The 17,878-nt window shown below is 42.3% G+C and overlaps 1 protein-coding gene across 1 annotated transcript in view; it reads left to right on the top strand.

Moving 5' to 3' along the window:
- Positions 1-17,878, top strand: part of LOC138300767 (thioredoxin-like) — a 66,955-nt gene that overhangs the window by 27,140 nt on the left and 21,937 nt on the right. Inside the window, exons 2-3 of the mRNA XM_069240530.1 lie at positions 950-1,054; positions 3,021-3,080. Of these exons, the coding sequence (XP_069096631.1) occupies positions 950-1,054; positions 3,021-3,080 (165 nt within the window). The remainder of the gene's footprint in view (positions 1-949; positions 1,055-3,020; positions 3,081-17,878) is intronic.

Below are 17,878 nucleotides of genomic sequence, written 5' to 3'. Positions count from 1 at the left end.
TCACATAAGAGCTATTAGCGTTGTAAATTCCTAACTAGACTTTTCTTGCCACATAAATTGAAAATGAAAAATAAAACAGTTGACATTAGCAAAGCCATTGTCTTTCTCGTATGTGAGACCTATTGGCATTGCTAGTGCTTGTTAAGCATGGATTGGTAGAGTGTTTTTTCCCCTTGATTTTAATGTTTTATGTGCTTTTCATAGACGTTTTATAGTTACGTTTACTGAAATAAACAAATATCATACATTTTAAAAATAGTTTTGTTGTACCATCTGCGTTTTTATGTAATTTATTTTTCCATATCCCATACCTCTTTTAAAATGAGGAACCCAAGCCTATCACCCTAGAGCTAAATAAAATCTCCCAGAAATTCGAGTCCCACAATTGATAACACAAACGTCTGATCACCCTAGGCTACCATTGGGACATACTGAATCCATTCAATCACAGCCAGAGATTTGATGGGTGCCATAAAGGCACTCTGTACTTAGTCTGCAACATGCGCATTAGAAGTGAACTCATCACTGCATAACTTATGTCCTTTTCTCAGCAAGTGCAGGTAGGAGCTTTGCACAGTACAGTTGAATGTAGCAGAATCTTCACTCAAAATAGGAGCATCTCCGCTCCAGACTTTGGGGCTGTTTTATATTTTGACAACAGCAACAGATTACCATTTCCACCACCAATGCCGGCTGATCTTTGGTGTAATGACAGCAGAGATTACTCCTTTATGCTGTGTATAGTCTGCTTCTTTCACACCACACCATGTGCCGCAGTCCCAGAAAGGCTGACTAAGTTAGGCCTCTCACCTCGTCTCCTCTGTGCAAATTTATTGAATGACAGTTAGTATGCGGCACAATTCATCTCTGTAGTAAAATGTCAATTTTCTGTGGATTTTATTTCCAGTTTTGTGTTCCCTTTTTCAGAATTGTTCTTTTTCTCTTGCAGAAAGAGTTTGACGAGGAGCTGAAAAACGCAGGTAGTAAACTGGTGATTGTTGACTTCACTGCATCGTGGTGTGGGCCCTGTAGAAGGATCGCACCTCTGTTTGAGGTATGTATTTGTTTAGTATGTTTGGGTGCTGTTAAGGCATCTCTGTCTTTTCAGGAGCAGTCTTTAATGCAACTGATAATAACTCTGCACTATGGGCCAGATGTATCATCACAGCCCTTTGCGATTCGGTAATAGCGATTTTTAAGAAATCGCTATTACCGACCCGCAAAGTGCCATATATCACATTTGCGATTCGGTAATAGCGATTTCTTAAAAATCGCAAATGCTATTACCGAATTGCAAATTGCGATTCGCAAAATCCAGGTCGCAACGCTAAAAATCACAATTTTAGCGATTTAATCTTTGTGGTCTGCGAGTGTCTTTCATGCATTGCAGACCACTATTTTGCACTCGCAAACGGCCTATTTTACCGTTTGCGAGTGCAAAATATTTTCATACATCTGGCCCTATATGAATGCACTCACTGACTGGGTGATGTATCCTTTAGACCACAGCTTGAAGAACTGCATACTGCTAAAAACTGAATATAGTACATAAAAATCATGGTCATGCAAACATGATTACTGATCAATAGGATATAAACGTAACCAGATGTAATTTGTACTTCAGGCAGCACAGCAAATACGTTTCAGGAACACCATTGGTGCTTAACACAGCAGCTTTTGTATATGTAATTGCCACCATTTTAGGTCTGGTGTTAGCCATGGCCTTTTATTTGTACTAACATATATGTTATCCCTGAATAAAAACCTATCTCTAATTTCACCTATTACAAAAACTATGATGCCAGAAATCAACTGTAATAACTTACTACAGTTGAGTTCTTATGTCACAATGTCTACTGACAGAGCCAGCAGCTGAAGGGAAATACAGGTCAGATCACAGAGCATAATTAGTGCAGCTGTTTAAGAAACAAAACGAAATGTTGTTTTTCTTTCTACTGCTGTTTTTCTAGCAGTACTGTAACAAGCAAAAACGAGCTATTTATGGTAGCATGTTTATTTTTTGCACTGCTTAGGTAATTATAGAAAACGTTGAATGTTTCTGCATGTTTCTACACATTCCAGACTACTGCGTCTTTAAAAAAAAAAAAACTGGCTTGCATTAAACTGATTCTAATATCTTTTTGTAACAGATATGTAACAGCTTTTTTGATGTGTCTAATTTTACACTAAGATTCTATGTTTCTTGTTCATGTTTGCAAATATGTTCTGTCTTTCTTATAAAAGAGCTATGCATCAAGGTTTTAGGTGGTTTGGTAATGGTGTGACCAGGTATTACAAGGAATAAACTGCCATTGTGTGTACATAAGGATATTGCAAATAACCCCTGTATTCCATAACCTTATAAAGGAACTCGGACTTTGTCCATTCCTCTATATGGTCATGGAACTCCTTAGTGGCTTGCAATATCCTTATATCATTTGGCAGAGGGTACTTTATCCTGGCCACTACAGCATGGTCAGTGGGTCATTGGCTATCTTCACTCCCAGCAGCAGCACTCTATCCTTTCACAGAAGAACATCTGCCCACAGGATGTCCCTTTATTGCTGTGATCTTAAAAGAAATGTGTGCTTCTTCAGACCAAAATATATGGCAATTTTTTGTGTTTATTATTATTATATATTTGTGAGGGCCTAGCAGCTCCCCAACAATAAGATTTTCCAAAAGCCATGACAAAACAAGCATGGATAAAGCCAAAAGCCTGCAAGACAATGCCTAACATATTAGCTTTGCCAAAGTTTTTTTTTATTTACATTCTTAAAAGTATCTTCTCTTACACCTATTAAATCTTAGGTTTAACTTCTATAAATACCCTCCTTTGCTGTTAAGCACAGGCCCCATCCGGGAATTTTAGTAGTAAGGAGTAAACTTTTTCTTTTTCACCAAAACAATAAAATACCATGTGCTCTGGTGTACAACTATCCACCTACTGCATGTGTTTTTTGTCATGGGTTTAAATGCATTAACTGGCATACATTACAAAATGTTGTACATTTCTGCAGGAACTCAGCACCAAGTACAGTGAAGTAATATTCCTGAAAGTGGATGTTGATGACAATGAAGTAAGTACATTTTACAGTTATCTTTAACTATATTGCTGTAGCAGATATGTCTATTAGGCTGGTGATACAAAGATATATCCTCATGTTGCTTAATCATTAGTCTATTTTTGCCTTTACAATTTACTTCTTAAAGTTTGGTACTTCCACAGTTCCGAGTCAGCTGTAAACTGCATAGTAGGTAGCCTCATTTTGAAGGTACTGGAGAACAGATAATTAATTAGTTTAGTCAATCTTAATGCAACTGGCATTATTCATTTGAAAAGCACTGATTCAGAATGAATATTGCATATGTGAAAGGTGCTCTTTGTCTGTCATTCATATTTTCCTACCTCCCACTACAGCATACAGAATGGGCAGTGGGTGAGCCAGAATCATCTATTGGCCAACTTTACAGTTAGTAATGATATTCTGCTCTTTCACAAGGAGTACACCAACAGAATAGTTCATTTTATTTAATAGACTTTTATTGTGGCATTGAATGATTTTTGAGACTGAAAGAAATTGGATCATTATTTGGGATGGGTAAATATTTACCTCAAGCGATAATCACAACCCCTTTCAGAATGAACTCTCAAAGTCACTTTATTAAGCAGAGGTAAACTACCTGTTAGCTGTGGCACAGAGCAGACAGCCTTAGCTTAGGGCAATGTATAAATTACTTATACAGTATCAAAAAAGGTATGATGTCGAAATGAAAAACAATAAAAATCCTAAACCGAATTAGAAAAATAGAGTAAAATTTGACCCCAAAATGACAAAAAGCCAAGTGGGGGAAGCAGACATGGATGGTCTTTTCTGTCCTTGGCCCCAGGCCTTGTCCCTGCATTCTTGCCCTTTCACCTGATCCTAAAGCTATTGACTATAGTGAAGAGACAGAAGGCTTCAGAGATTTTGATCACTTCAGTCTGACCTGATTCATGCTGGTATCCTCTTCTAATATGGATGAAGATTAATCGAGAGAAGGTGTTTCCCACATCCCCTTCCCCTCTGACTTTTCTAATCCCCCATTAGGGTACACTGGCAAAGTTTCAAATGACGGCTGGGAGGTGGAGATGGTTGTATTAAGGAGGGGTCTTTCGGATCAGTTAGGTACTACACTGCAGGGTTCAAGAATGGCATGATGTTAGAATATTGTATTCTAATTGCTGGAATACTATCACCAAATGGTGTGGATTAAAGCACTTTAACCACAGTTAGTGGTCAATTTAGTCTGTATCTTTCGCTCCTTCAGGATGGTTTGCAGTTAAGACTTAAGACCTTAAGATCCATTAGATGCCCATCAGGAGGTCACGAGGAACCCTTTCAGATATCAAGGGTTTAGTCCATTATTTTAGGTGGTTTAATTACACTCGACCTCCCACAGAGCTTGTGCTTCCTTCTTGGAATCTCCTTGTAGTGCTGAAAGCGCTTAAAAGACCTGACCTTTGAACCTCTCTATTCAGTGGACATTAGACTGCTGACACTGCTTTTTTCTTGTAACAATCGCATGTGCCAGAAGGCTTGGACCTGGGGGTTCTTATCCTGTGAACATACATTTGTTTAGAACGTTTCAGCATAGGATCATCCTGCACCTCGTCTCTTCGTATGTTCCCCATGTAAGCTTTTTGTTCTTTAGAGAGCAAGACTTTGTTTTACAGTATTTCCCTTCACTTGGTAACGCACCCTTTTCTTTGTTATCATCTTCCTGGATAGGGTGTTCACTTTTAGAAACGCAAACGATGAGAAGAAGGATTTTGGGTGCAGGATTCTGTCATTATGTAGTAAATAGAGGAGAAAAGCACGTTTCATACATTAGTAAATGATTGTGCATGCTAATGAGGGTGTCTTGGAATTGCTTATTTATAACTCAAAGTGTACTGATTTTAAGTGCGGGAGAGACCATGAGGCAATGCTTAAAGTTCTACTTTCTCGCTTAAATTCATTACTTCTGTCCATCCTGCCCTGTCCAGACTAACCTGGGCCCATATTTATACTCTTCTAGCGCTGCATTTGCGTCATTTTTTGACGCAAAAGTGGCATAAACTTACAAAATACAATTATATTTTGTAAGTTTGCGCCGTTTTTGCGTCAAAAAATGACGCAAATACAGCGCTAGAAAAGTATAAACATGGGCCTTGGTATGTTAAGTTTGTTGCTTTCTGCAAAAGCAGGACATGGCGGGCAGAGGGCACTTTTATATTTGAAAATAAGATTGTCTATGAAGGCAGGGCTGACTCGTAGTGTAAAATTAATTGAACAGCGGGAGCAGGACTAAAAGTGTTGCAATTACTGGTAAGTAATTGAAGCATGACAGCAGCACTGTTGGGAGTCTTGTGGTACTCACTGAGGGGTGTGCTAATATCTAATAACCAAATTGCGACCTCATTTATCAAAAACATTGATAACCCGCCGAAAACAAGATCCTCACTGAGTAGTCAGATGTGTGCAGAAGAGTGTGAATCCGGTATTTGTACATCCCCAGGAAGCCACAAATACCTGATTGGCCTAGCTTTTTTGTGTTCATTGGTATCTAAATGACTTAATAGAGCATCTTCCTAGAAGTTGTTTATTTGTTAAGTGGAGCTGTCACGAAAACTTCACATTTTTACCCATGAAAACACAATTATAATTAAATGAGACTCAACTATTTAAATCTCTCTGTATTGACGTGGTAGTAAGTAACTTTGTTAGTAGTTAATCTTCTTGCCACAAAATGGACACAGTTTACGAAAAAGTGCATAATACACTAATGCCTCAAACCTCGGATTTACTCACTTTTTGAGATTCACCAAATCCTAAGGAGTAACCACAGAACATGGTTTCTAGATGTACTCTGCTATTCTAGAATCCTACTCCAGCAGTCTTTATGCACCTTCATGTTTGGAGGAAACGTGGAGAGAAATCTATTCAGGGAAATGTACACCTGCTGAGTAGGGGTTGTGGGAAAACACCTCAAGTGAAAATTAAATTCGAAGGGAAACTACACTTTCATTGGTTACTTGAGGTACAGGCTGACTGGCTTGAGGAGAAAATGTCCACAATAAATATTTTTGCGGTCTCCCTGTAGACCACTTAACTTATCTGCCACAGAGAGTATTACTTGCAATACCGCAAGTGAAATCTTTCTCAAGATTTCATGGCTTTCGCGTCAATTTTGGTTGCTGTAATCTTTTTACCTTTGTGCACTAGTGAGACGAGCTGGTATTGGCAGTGCTTCTTATAGTACATCTTTCAGTTCTCATGCAATACCTCTTTACTTTTACTCAGCAACAACAATACAACAGAATTTAAACTCTGCTTTTATTGGTTAACATTTTAAACCGAGCCATTCTATAATATCTAGGCCATTGTGGAACTCTGCTTCCTTATGTAACTCCAAAGAAAACTACCTGTCAAAAATTGAATGCCGATTGACATGCCAATTTAATTTGGAACGTAGGTGACATTAGACCAGTCTGCATATTTTAACAAGTGCCTCATCATTTCCCCCAACTTCAAAGCATTAGGAGCAGTAGCTTCCCAGTTGTTGAAAATAGTTTGAGAATTGACACCAGGATTTATTGAGTATAGAAGCTCCATCTTCCAAATGTATGCACACTGGAGTCTTCATTTTAACCAAGATTGCACTGTTTACTTAATAAAGCATCTCCAAAATTAAATTATTAGCTTTTGGTCCTATTCAGTAACTATCTTAGTGATTGGTTTAAAATAGATCCCTATTAAACTGAGCTTTTCACTAATAGGTATAATGTTGTCATTTGTTATGTATTTAATATCAAAGAGACATTGACTCCCACCTTTTAGTAGATGCAACTTCGATCTGGACTCCCTTGGGTTGGCATTAACTGGTATTAATCATGATGTAAAATCCACAACAATTTTATTGGACCCTTCTCTGAACAGTTCCATTTTTATTTGTATTTATTTATTTTTACATCCACCTTGACTTTTTTACAGGGTTTCTCCCACTCTTTATCTGCAACACAGGGCAGAAACATCATGGTTGTGTTGTATATGTTCCTCTAGTTGCAGTGCTTTCCATAATTTGTGTTGCAAGTGTTTTTCTATGTGCTCAGTTACTGATGCATGTTTATTAAAAGTTTTTGTAGGCAGATAGTGTAAGCTTTCAGATCCCTTAGAGGACTGTGTTATAAGTGGCATGAACATTGTGTAGGGAAATGTGTATAGTTGGCATCAAAGACCAGTATTCGTTGTTGTGATCCCAAGTGCAAGAATTTTTGGGTAACGCAATTTGTAACTGCTCTGTTCTCAGGGCCTTCCTGAAACCTAGATGGCTGACACTGGGTTGATGATTGGGGTCAATGCATTCCACAGTCTAGAGCCTTCCTTGGATAATCCTTGGAAGGCGGTGAAGGAGGTATGAACCAGAACTGGGTTGGTGGAGCAGAAAGATGAGGGAAAAGTAGGGGAATGCTGCTGCGGAGTAGCGCTGGTGGTTCACACAAGTGTTGTTGTCTTTAAAAACAAAATAGGTGGCTACTTTGTGGTAGACAGTCAGGATCCGCCCTGGTTGCTTTTGTGCCTCGCTGACGGTTGTGGGTTGTTATTTTTAGAACTGGTAAGTTTTTGGTGATTTCTCTTGCATTAAACCATATGATTAGACTACATTGGTTTCTGCCACTGATGTTCAAGGTTACAGTTCATTTTCATCTCTTCCACTTTTCTGTCAAACAGTTTGTTTCATGCTTTGTTGCTAGTCTTTATGTATTGGGGTTTATGAATTATATAGCGCGAGGCAAACACTCTGAATGCACAATTAATTTAAACCACCCCACCATAATCCCTGATATAGCATCTTGTGTTTTTCGGTTACTTCATATTCCCTGGGATTTTACAAATCGGTCATCTGGATCCAACCTCATAAAACTGATCATTACTTCAGATAAAACCAATAACATTTGTTAAACCCACCTTTCTTTCTTGCTTCATTAACAGGTAGGTCTCTCTTTATTTGAGCTGGGTTAAAATGGGTTATCTGTCTTTGTTACTTTTGGGATAGGGTGAATCATTAAGTTGTTCAGTCATTGGATACTTGATGTCTAAACGCTTGCAGAAAATGCATTGTGCCACCCTAAGCCAAGGGAGTTCGTGACCTTCCTATGCTTTTTGCTCATGCTTTACTGTGGATGAAGAGACACATAGCAGTATTTTGTGTAGACTGCATTTTTGGCAGGGTGGAGAGAGGTACGACCACACATAAGGTGTTGTAATAATCAGTCCTTTACAAAAGACTACTTACTACCAAGTGGGCATCTTGTTCCCTCAAGAGAAATCAAGAAGAACAAATTGCATTTATCTATGATTTCATAGTGAGCTCTCTAGCGAGAAGGTCCACCAGTGATTTGTCATTTGTGAGTGGAACTGAGGCAAAACCCATACCTTTTTGCCATATAGTGTCATTCAAGTGCTCCATATTGACAAAAGTCAAGACCTAAGGTTTGTTGGCGCTCAGTTTAAGAAAACTGCACTGGAGTAATTGTTGGACCGCTTCCAGAGTGCATTGTAGGTTGTGCAGTGGGCATGGGACCCGATTTCCTGGGGAGGACGTGAGTATTGTCTGTAAATGGCACTATTTTACAGCTAGGCTATCCAATAATGGTGGATAATGAGCAAACATATAAACTAAACAACTTTCAGAACAGCGAGGAGCCTTGAGAATCTCAAGGAAAACAAAGTGCTAATATATTTAAAATGTCCATGATTAACAGGCTAAGTATAGTCACAACCCACTGGAATGTAGCATCCTCTGCCATGCCTGCTTCAGTCAAGGTTTGCTAAGGAGTAGGTCATTGTGTGAAAAGCAGCCTAAAGATCCAGAAGGATCAACCCACCACATCTCCCTCGTTATAATGGCCCCTCTACTCCTCTGGCTTGCATATTACATTCATATAATATCCACCTTAGTTTTACTGAACATGTCATTTTTGTCCACATAAGGAAGTCCGTATTAACATCTCCACCTGTACTCACAAGATTTAGCATTGTGTGTCTCATATATTTTGAGTGAAATATGTTTTGCTCGGTGAGGATGAAATAATATTACATTGTACAGTGAATGCAACCTAAATGTGGATGAGTGCCCTTGTTTGAAGATAACTCCGATCAAGGCATCACAATAATAGATAGTTGATACTCGAATCATGCCTTTTCATTTAAGTTGTGTTACAAATTGTAATTTTGTGATACAGTCCAATGCCTATCCATTGCCTTTCAACTGGTGGACTAAAGATTGAATATTTCAAAATTAATTTCCTTTGTTATTTTTTTAGTTTGCAGTGTAATTTATCTCAACGAAAATTAATGTTTACAGTTGCCTTCTCCAGTAGTGTTAAGGGGACCCTCAGTTCTTGACTTCCATAATCATTTGATTTTTGCTTTTTACTCATACGTTGTGAAAACTGAATAGTTTTGAAAAGCTTGAAAACTATTGCAGTCTAGCAAGCTAATAAATCAGTGACTTCAATGAGCTGGCATTTTAATAGCTACTGAAGAACTTTTTCTACCGCAGCATCGCTAAGGGATATCCATTGGTGGTAGGCATGAATTGTATTCCCTCATGTATACCATTCCACTGTACAGTATTTACTTCTAGTGAGTCGTTAGTAGCAGACTGTATCAAGGAAGAATTGACAGTGAATCTGGTCAAAGATTTAGCATTTGTATTCCATCGATGTTCTGTAAAACCTCATCTGTTTTTTACTTGAATATAAAATTGGCTACTCTGGTGCAGCAGTCGACCCTGTGGTAATTCCAGCTGCTCACAGGCAATATTTATTGCCACACCGACATTGCAATAAAGCACATTATGCATCGGTTTGGTTATCAGGTTTGAACTAATCACTGTTAGGAGCTTTCTCGGAGTAAACCATTCCTAACTCTGTAAACACTCTTAATGTGCAACTGACTTACATAGTGATGCAAAGTCCAGTGCACAGTAATAGTGTCCGCCTTGTTTATCTTACGTTGTTATGTTAAGGATACTCCACACACGCTTTCACTTCCTCAAGTGGCACCACAAGGTCACGGTCGGCCCCCTCGACCGACAGTATTCTCATTGCAAACCTGCTCTGCAAACCTGTAAACATCACTGGAAACAGCTTTGGATTGTGATCTCACAGTGACATTGGACTACGGCTGAACTAATTAATGGATATTACAGAGACCCATCACTATCAGCGCTAGATGGTCCACACAAGTTATTGTCCCCCTCTGGGCTTCTGCCTCTGGTTGGCTGTCGCTTTTGACCTTCCTGAATAATTAAGTTCCAGGTGTTAATAACTATCATTGTATTATTGATTTATAGATCCAGGCAAACTATGACTTGTCCTGATGATGATCTCACATTTCAAAGAGATCGAAACATCGTCGACTTACACTCTGACCCACTAGATTTTGTATAAACTATTTTGGGTGCAGTAGTGTCTGCTTTGTAAATAGTGACCTTAATTTTGTATGTGGTTGTCGGTCACATTATGTTCTTTGCCTGAATGTTTTTCTGTTTCTTCTGTTTTTTACACTTGTTCTGTACTCCCTCGCGTGGTGCAATTCTGAAACTGTCCTTTAATTTTAATGTTTAAAATAAAAAGTTCTCTTTATTGTGGACTGGCCAATTCCTGGGTACTATATCTTTTCCCCAGAGTACTGTATTCATTCTTATTGTTAGGGACACTTGTTCCTTTAATCACAGACTGCCCTTGGTCCCCTTTGATCCTTGGGTTTCTCTTGTGTCTGTGTAACTACAGAGATACTTCCTAAACACACAATTACTGGAGGTTCTTGGTGCCAAGTCAAATAACCTAGGAATAACAAACAGATAACACGATTTAACACAGATTGAAAACTACTTTAAATAATAAGGTTTTTATTTTTTTAACCTAATCAGAGGTTTGGGTGCATATGTCTACTGGCAACTCAGTTGGAGCTACTGTGTATCTAAGCGCTTTCCTAAGATTTAGTCTTTGAAAATTTGTATCTTTGCTTGTGTCTGTTGGATTTTTGTCGTCTTGGTCTTGTTACACTCAGATAAATATTAACTAGTTATCTAAAATGGTGTAGAGTACTTTTGAGGTAGTTACACTGCGTTACTGTGTGTGTACAAATACTTTACACATTGCCTTTGAGAAATGCCAGACTGCTCGTGCTAAGCTACTATGGCGGTGAGCAGGGGGTACTTTGGCTGTGTGGCTCCCTTACCCTGACTAGAGTGAGGGTCCCTACTTGGACACAGTGCAAACCATTGTCAACTACAGACCCCATTTCTAACACTGGTGATCAGCGGTGAGGATAGGACTTGTATTTGTACTTTACATTCATTGAGTGGTGTACACTACTTCCTTATCGCAGACCACTACACCCCAACATACTGGTTTGATTTTTCTCTTTTTGCAACTTTTGAATTTGATTCACCATTATGTCTCAGTTGGGTGAGCCATCAGTTGGAGCTGCAGAGTTGGTGTTTGAGCAGGAGAGGGTGGAGACCTATTCGGTGCCTTAGCTCAAAATGTTGTGCAAGGAGCTCAAATGTCCAATTAAAGGCCTCACTAAAAAGGAGGGGCTGCAAAAGAAGTTGAGGGCTTGGTTGGCAGCAAAGGAGGCTGATGAGCACACAGGGGAGGAGAATGTTATTGTGGAGGGAGAGGAGCAAAATCTGCATGATGATTTCATAGCGAAACAGGATCTGCCTGGGAGAAAGGCACCTTCCAGGGCAAGCACCAGTGTTTCCTCAAGAGGTCTGTCCCCAGAGGAACTGGAGGACAGGTAGGCTGAGGAGGCTCCAAATGGAGCTCGAGAAGCTCAAGCTAAAGCATGAGATGGAGCTTCAGTTGGAACTAGCCAGTTCCAAAAGAGAGACAAAGAAAGGGGAAATTGCTGTGGAGAAAGAGAAAATTGCCAAAGAGGAAAATAAAATGCCTTTAGCTCAAGAGTTAAAGTTGAAGGATCTGGATCTAAAAAGTAGGCCCAGCACAGATAGTGGCAGCAGTTCTACAGTGTGGTCTGAGGGGAAGATATGTGTACCCAAGGATGTGGGGAAGGATTTTGTTGTGGGGGATGACATAGAGCAGTGTTTCAGTGGTTATTAAGGGACAGAGAGGTTGCACAGGGTCCGTGAGAGAAATTGTGGGGGACAGGCCTGTAGAAAGTATTTCTCAGTGGAGGAGAGGGACACCTTGTTGGCTTTAGAAAAAGAGGATAGGATGAGGTACTCTGCCAAGAGGGCACCCTGACCAGGAGGTATGGTCTCACCCTAGAGAGTTGCTGGGTGAAGTTTAGGGAAAGAACTAAACTTGGGTCTCAAACTTGGGTGGAGTATGTTGATTCTTTCTGCAGAGCAGTGGATGGTTGGGCGAAGGGGAGCAAGTTAACAGACTGTCTGGGGCTGAACAATTTGATTGCATGGACGTTTTTTGCTGGACTATTTCATTTCACCAGTGTCTGACAGGCCCTGCTGGGGTAGAACTTCATCCCCCAGCAAACCCTTTGTCTATAAGAGCACTCCAGTCTCCCTGCGGCAGGGGAAATTTTTTGCTGCACTATTGCATTTCACAAGTGACTGAAAGGCCCTGCTTCATTCCCCACTGTACCCTGTGTTAGTAGGAGGGGCCATGTGCTGTTGAAGCGCTCTAATCTCCCCGCGGGCCATTCTTTGCTGGGCTATTGCCTTTCACCAGGGACTGAGAGGCCCTGCTGGGTTTGGACTTCATTCCCTAGCTTACCCTGTGCTAGCAGGAGGAGGCCACACACTATAAGAGAGCTCTAGTCTCCCCGCTGCAAGGGATGCATGTGAGATGTGCCCGGGTGCATGCCCAGGCGAAGACTGAGCAAAGAGCAGGCCTGTCTGCCCCCATCCGTGCCTGGGCGAGGCTGGGCCATCGCTGTGACATTGGAGTTTGGTTGAAAGTTCTGGAGTGAAAGTTTATTACACCATCACATGGATCATGGGTAAGTGCAAAGTGGTGGGAGGTCAGGAAGCTCCTCTCAAGCCCACCTGTATTTGCACCATGTTGGAGCGAGTCATCGGGGTTGTGTCAAGGGAGATCGACCTAGCGGAAAGGAAACCGTCTACAGGGCCAATGGACAATTTGGCTGTAGGTGATGCTTGTTTGGGATTTTCTAGGCTGGGGGCAGCTAACTGTTCTGAGAAGGTCATAGAGAGTGGAGGAGCTCCGTTAAGCATGGGCAGTCCAGGGTTGCAGAGACGGGTGGGGGCCTTGTAGGAAGGAGAAGACTCTGTTGTCCCCTACAGAACCAGCTTCTAAACTGAAGAAGCAAGGGCCCCAATGTGGGGGGAAAAGAAAGTATCCATCAGTTTCTGGACCTACTAGGGAGTCACAGTCCTTCACCCTTGGTGAGGCTGAGTTGAAAGATATTTTCAATCGGTTTGAGTCGATATTGGTCACCCATTTAGACTTCATTAGAGCTTGGCTGCCTTCAATCGAATCTCGTTTAGAGTCTACCCATATCATGCACCTCCAGTCTGCCAATAGGAAGTTATTGCAACCTGGACCAATTGATCCTAGGATTCTTGTGGGTGAGGAGCAGCCACCCGCTAAACAGGGTGGGGGTCAGAGCATTGCAACTGGTGGTGTTGCAGGGTTTAGATACAAAGCCCTTTACACTGGAGATGGGCCAGAAGTTGAGCGTGAGTTCAACATGACCAGGTGGAGAGGGGTGGTTCGAGGGCCCTACATGATCAGCAGACTCTGGTGTTTTCCACCATGTTACCCATGGCTAAAAGGGATGGTAGGGACACCCCTGGAGTTGGGGTCCCAATTAATCATACTTATAGTGCACAGCGATCTGCCCTGCCCAGGTTACAGCTCCCCCCGGTTGCTACCCCATTGGAAGTTATTCTGGCAGATGCCCCTCCCTTGAGCTCAGGGGTTAAGGAATTCAGCTCAGGGGTTAAGGAATTCACTTGTGCTCGTCTTTGGAAAGCTAAACATTGGTGTAGTGGGAAGGGGGCTTGACGGATTATGACTGTTGAAATGTCATCATGGCCAGGTGCATTGCGTGGGTAGGCCCACGGGAAAAACATTAAAAAGGGGACTGTGTGGTGTTGAATTTTAGGTTCCTGGAGACAGCTGGACGATTGCTCTACCGCTTTTCATCAGCAGGGCTAAGGGGCTTGGGCTGGGGATAAAAGTTCTTCCTTTAGGCTTCTTTTACCCTCTAGGTGCAGGACTATCATTAATATTGCGTAATCCCTGCACCCTGCTAGGAAAGGGGACCCAGCCTATTTGCGTGAGGGGAACTTGGCGCCTTTGGAACTTAGCAATAGGTTTCATCCTTTGGAGGATTTGAATTTAATGACTGACAGAGTTTGGGCTTCAGGGATTTCCTGGGAAGTGGGGCTAATTCACCAACTGGGCCTGTGATTAAGAAATTCCCTTTTTTGAAGTTATGCAGTTGGAATATAGCGGGTCTGAGAGGTGAAAGAGAGGGTCAAACTTGGTTGGGCAAATTAAGGGATTTTGACATTGTGGCCATGCAAGAGATTTGGGATGTTGACTCACTTTTTTTCCTAGATGGTTATGTCACCTTCTCAGTCCCTGCTGAGCCGGCTTGCTCTGGTAGAGCAAGAGGTGGCTTATTGCTGTTCATCTCTCTTTGCTTAAATTGTACCTGGTCCCAGGTGGACCTGGGAGCCAGGCACTTGCAGGCTGTTAAAATAGATTTAAATGGTTCCCTGAGCATTACGGTAATACATTTCTATAATTCTTATGCACTAGGAGACCCCATTGAACAGCTAAGATTTTTACCCCTGGCCTTTGATTCTTTGGCTGGGAAGTATAAGTCTGTGAGGAGGGACCCTTCTAATGATGAGATTGTTCCCCAATACAAGGGTGCAGATTAAAATGGTGCACTATTCCCCAAGCTTCATTTCTAGATACTTTGTACCATCACTGTAAGTCTGACTTGGATCAGTGTTTGAACACTGTGGGGAATGATGGCCTAGTTCTGGAGGCTTTTACTAGGATCTGCAGGCAGATTAACGTTAAATTTAGGATTACTGGAAAACGGAGACAATTTCCAGGTGAGATGTGGTTTGATACTACATGCACCAAAGCGCTTTGTAGTTTGAAACATGTGCTTACGGAGGATCCAATAAATAAGACCAGAATTGCTACGCTCTGGAGGGAGTAAGCCCTACACGGCCGTAAGAAACAGATTAGGGTGGAGGCGTAGGAAGATTTGGTGAACTCCTATTTCTTAAAAAATTGTTGTACTGGGAACTTATTAGTTGCCTTTTTTTACTGGGGAAAACTGTAAGGCCACAGAATGTACTATCCCAGCAGCTGGGTGGGTTAAGCATTTCCCTAGCATTTATGGCAGTACTGTGGACAGTTCGACATTGATGGTCCAGCACAGACCTAACAAAGAAATGGTCTCCTGGTTTACTGAGGAGGAAGTCGGACTGCCATAGTAGCTATGTCAAAGAATAAGGCCCCACACATGATGGGATGCCCACTGATTTGTTTTGCCACAATACTGAGATTTGGGCAAAGGTTCTAGCTGTGCTTTTAATGCATCCCCCCTTCTTCTTGTTGCTGTACAATCATTATCCCAGTGTTTAAGAAAGGTCTTGGTCAGATCCTAGTTGTTATAGACCAATGCCACTAATTGACTCTTCCGTCATGAATTGGGCAGCGTAATTCTGGCAAGGCTGTCGGATTGGTTAGAGGAAAGGAGGTGAGTTCTTGTTTTCAATATGAGTTCAGGAGAGGTCGGGCACCCGTGATCAGTGTTTGAACTTGAATTTGATAGCTGGTAAGTACACAATGGCCAAACATGAAAGGTTGTATTTATTGTTCATGAACTGGCCTCAGCTTTTGACCGGGCCAACAGAGCCAAGCTTTGGTCCATGTTAATTGATATGGGGATGGTAACCAGTCTTAACTTTTTGCATGACCTTCACCAGAAATTAACGGCAGTGGTGATGTACACTCATGAAGGGTCTCTTTCAGACCAGATTAGTATTCTTAAAGGGGTGAAACAGGGCTGTGTATTGGCCCCTTTGTTGTTTACCTTATATGTTGATAACGTGTCCAGTGTTAAGTTCATCTGTTAGGGACATTCCACGTATTGGGTCTTTGCTGACACCGGCTCTGGTGTATGCGGCTGACAGCATGCTGATAGCCAGAACCATAGAAGGCATGTGGTGTTACCTACAAGTTCACCACACCATACCACCCCCAAAGCAACAGGTTAGTTGAAAGGTTCAGCAGTACCCTGAACGGCATGATTATGGGTCGCTCAGAACCTATGAGGCGTAAGTGGGACATCCTGTTACCATGCCTGTTGTTTGCCTACAGGGAGGTACCACGGAAGGGGGTTGGATTCAGCCCTTTTGAGCCTCTATATGGGCACCCTGTGAACAGTCCTCTCAGTTTGGTGAAGGAGGCCTGGCCAAAAGTGTGGGTGATGGCCCCAGTAAAACCCTGTGCTCTTCAAGACCGTTGGTCTGGGCCTTTTGAGGTGAAGAAGCACAAGAGCAATGTCACCTACCTGGTGGACATGCAGACTCCTAGGAACCCTTTGAGGGTCACGGATGTGAGCCGCATCAAGCTGCACTTCAAGAGGTCTGAGTTGACCATGCTCTTGGTCACGGATGATGGGGTGAAAGAGGAGAGTGAACCTCTCCCGACCTCCTGTCTTCCAAAGAGCAGGATGGGTCAGTGGAGGGTGTGAACCTTTCCCCTACTCCGACCCTAGAGCAGCAGAGGGACTGTTGCCAGTTACTGGGACAGTTCGCCTCCATGTTCTGGCTCACCCTTTGAGTCACCCAATGGTGTACGTATGACATTGACACTGGGGCAGCTTACCTGTTAAGCACAAGTCTTACAGGTTAAGTGATAGAGTAAGGAACAGCATCAAAGAGGAAGTCTCTAAGATGCTGGAGTTAGGGGTGATTGAGAACCCCAACAGTCCTTGGTACAGCTCAGTTGTTCTGGTTCCCAAGGCTGCTCTACCCAGAATCACAGCTGAACTGATTTTCTTTGTTGACCACCGGGGGCTCAATGCTGTCACTAAGACTGAGGTGCACCCCATCCCCTGAGCTGGTGAACTTATTGACCGGTTTGGAGCTGCCAAGTTCCTCAGCAAGTTTGATCTAATGTCCGAGAACTAGCAGATTGCCTTAACCAAGGGGGTCAAGGAGAGGTAGAGTTCTCAACGCCAGAGGGGCATTACTAGTTCCGTGTTATGCCCTTTGGAGTAAAGAATGCCCCTGCCACATTCCAGAGGCTGGTCAATCAGGTTCTGGCAGGGTTGGAGGACTTTAATGCTGCCTACTTATACAACACTGCTGTCTTCAGCTCCAGCTGGGAGGACCACCTCCAGGAAGTGTTGAGGTCCCTGCAGGGTGCAAACCTCACTATCAAAGGCAGTAAGTGCCAAATAGGGCAGGAGTCTGTTGTTTATTTGGGACACCAGGAAGGGAGTGGCCAATTGGCCCCTAGAACCTAAGTTGACACCATTGTTGTTAAGCATCCCCTGCAAGACCCAGACAGAGATAAGATCCTTTTTAGGTCTCACTGTTACTACAGGAGATTCATCAAGGGGTATGGCTCCATTGTTGCCCCTTGACAGAACTGATTTTCAGGAAGCAGTCCCTCAGGTGATCTGGACATAGGCGTGTCAGACTAGTTTTGATTTGCTGAAGGATGCCATGTGCACAGCACTCGTGCTCAAGGCTCCTGACATCTCCAAGGAATTTGTGGTGCAGATAGATGCATCAGAGCATGGTGTGGGAGCTGTGCTTTCACAGCCGAACTAAGAGGGCCTGGATCAACCTGCAT

The sequence above is a fragment of the Pleurodeles waltl genome, chromosome 1_2 (assembly GCF_031143425.1).
Source record: "Pleurodeles waltl isolate 20211129_DDA chromosome 1_2, aPleWal1.hap1.20221129, whole genome shotgun sequence".
Classification (NCBI taxonomy): Eukaryota; Metazoa; Chordata; class Amphibia; order Caudata; family Salamandridae; genus Pleurodeles; species Pleurodeles waltl.
The sequence above is the reverse complement of the archived record's forward strand: the minus strand, read 5'-3'. Positions and strand labels throughout refer to the sequence as shown.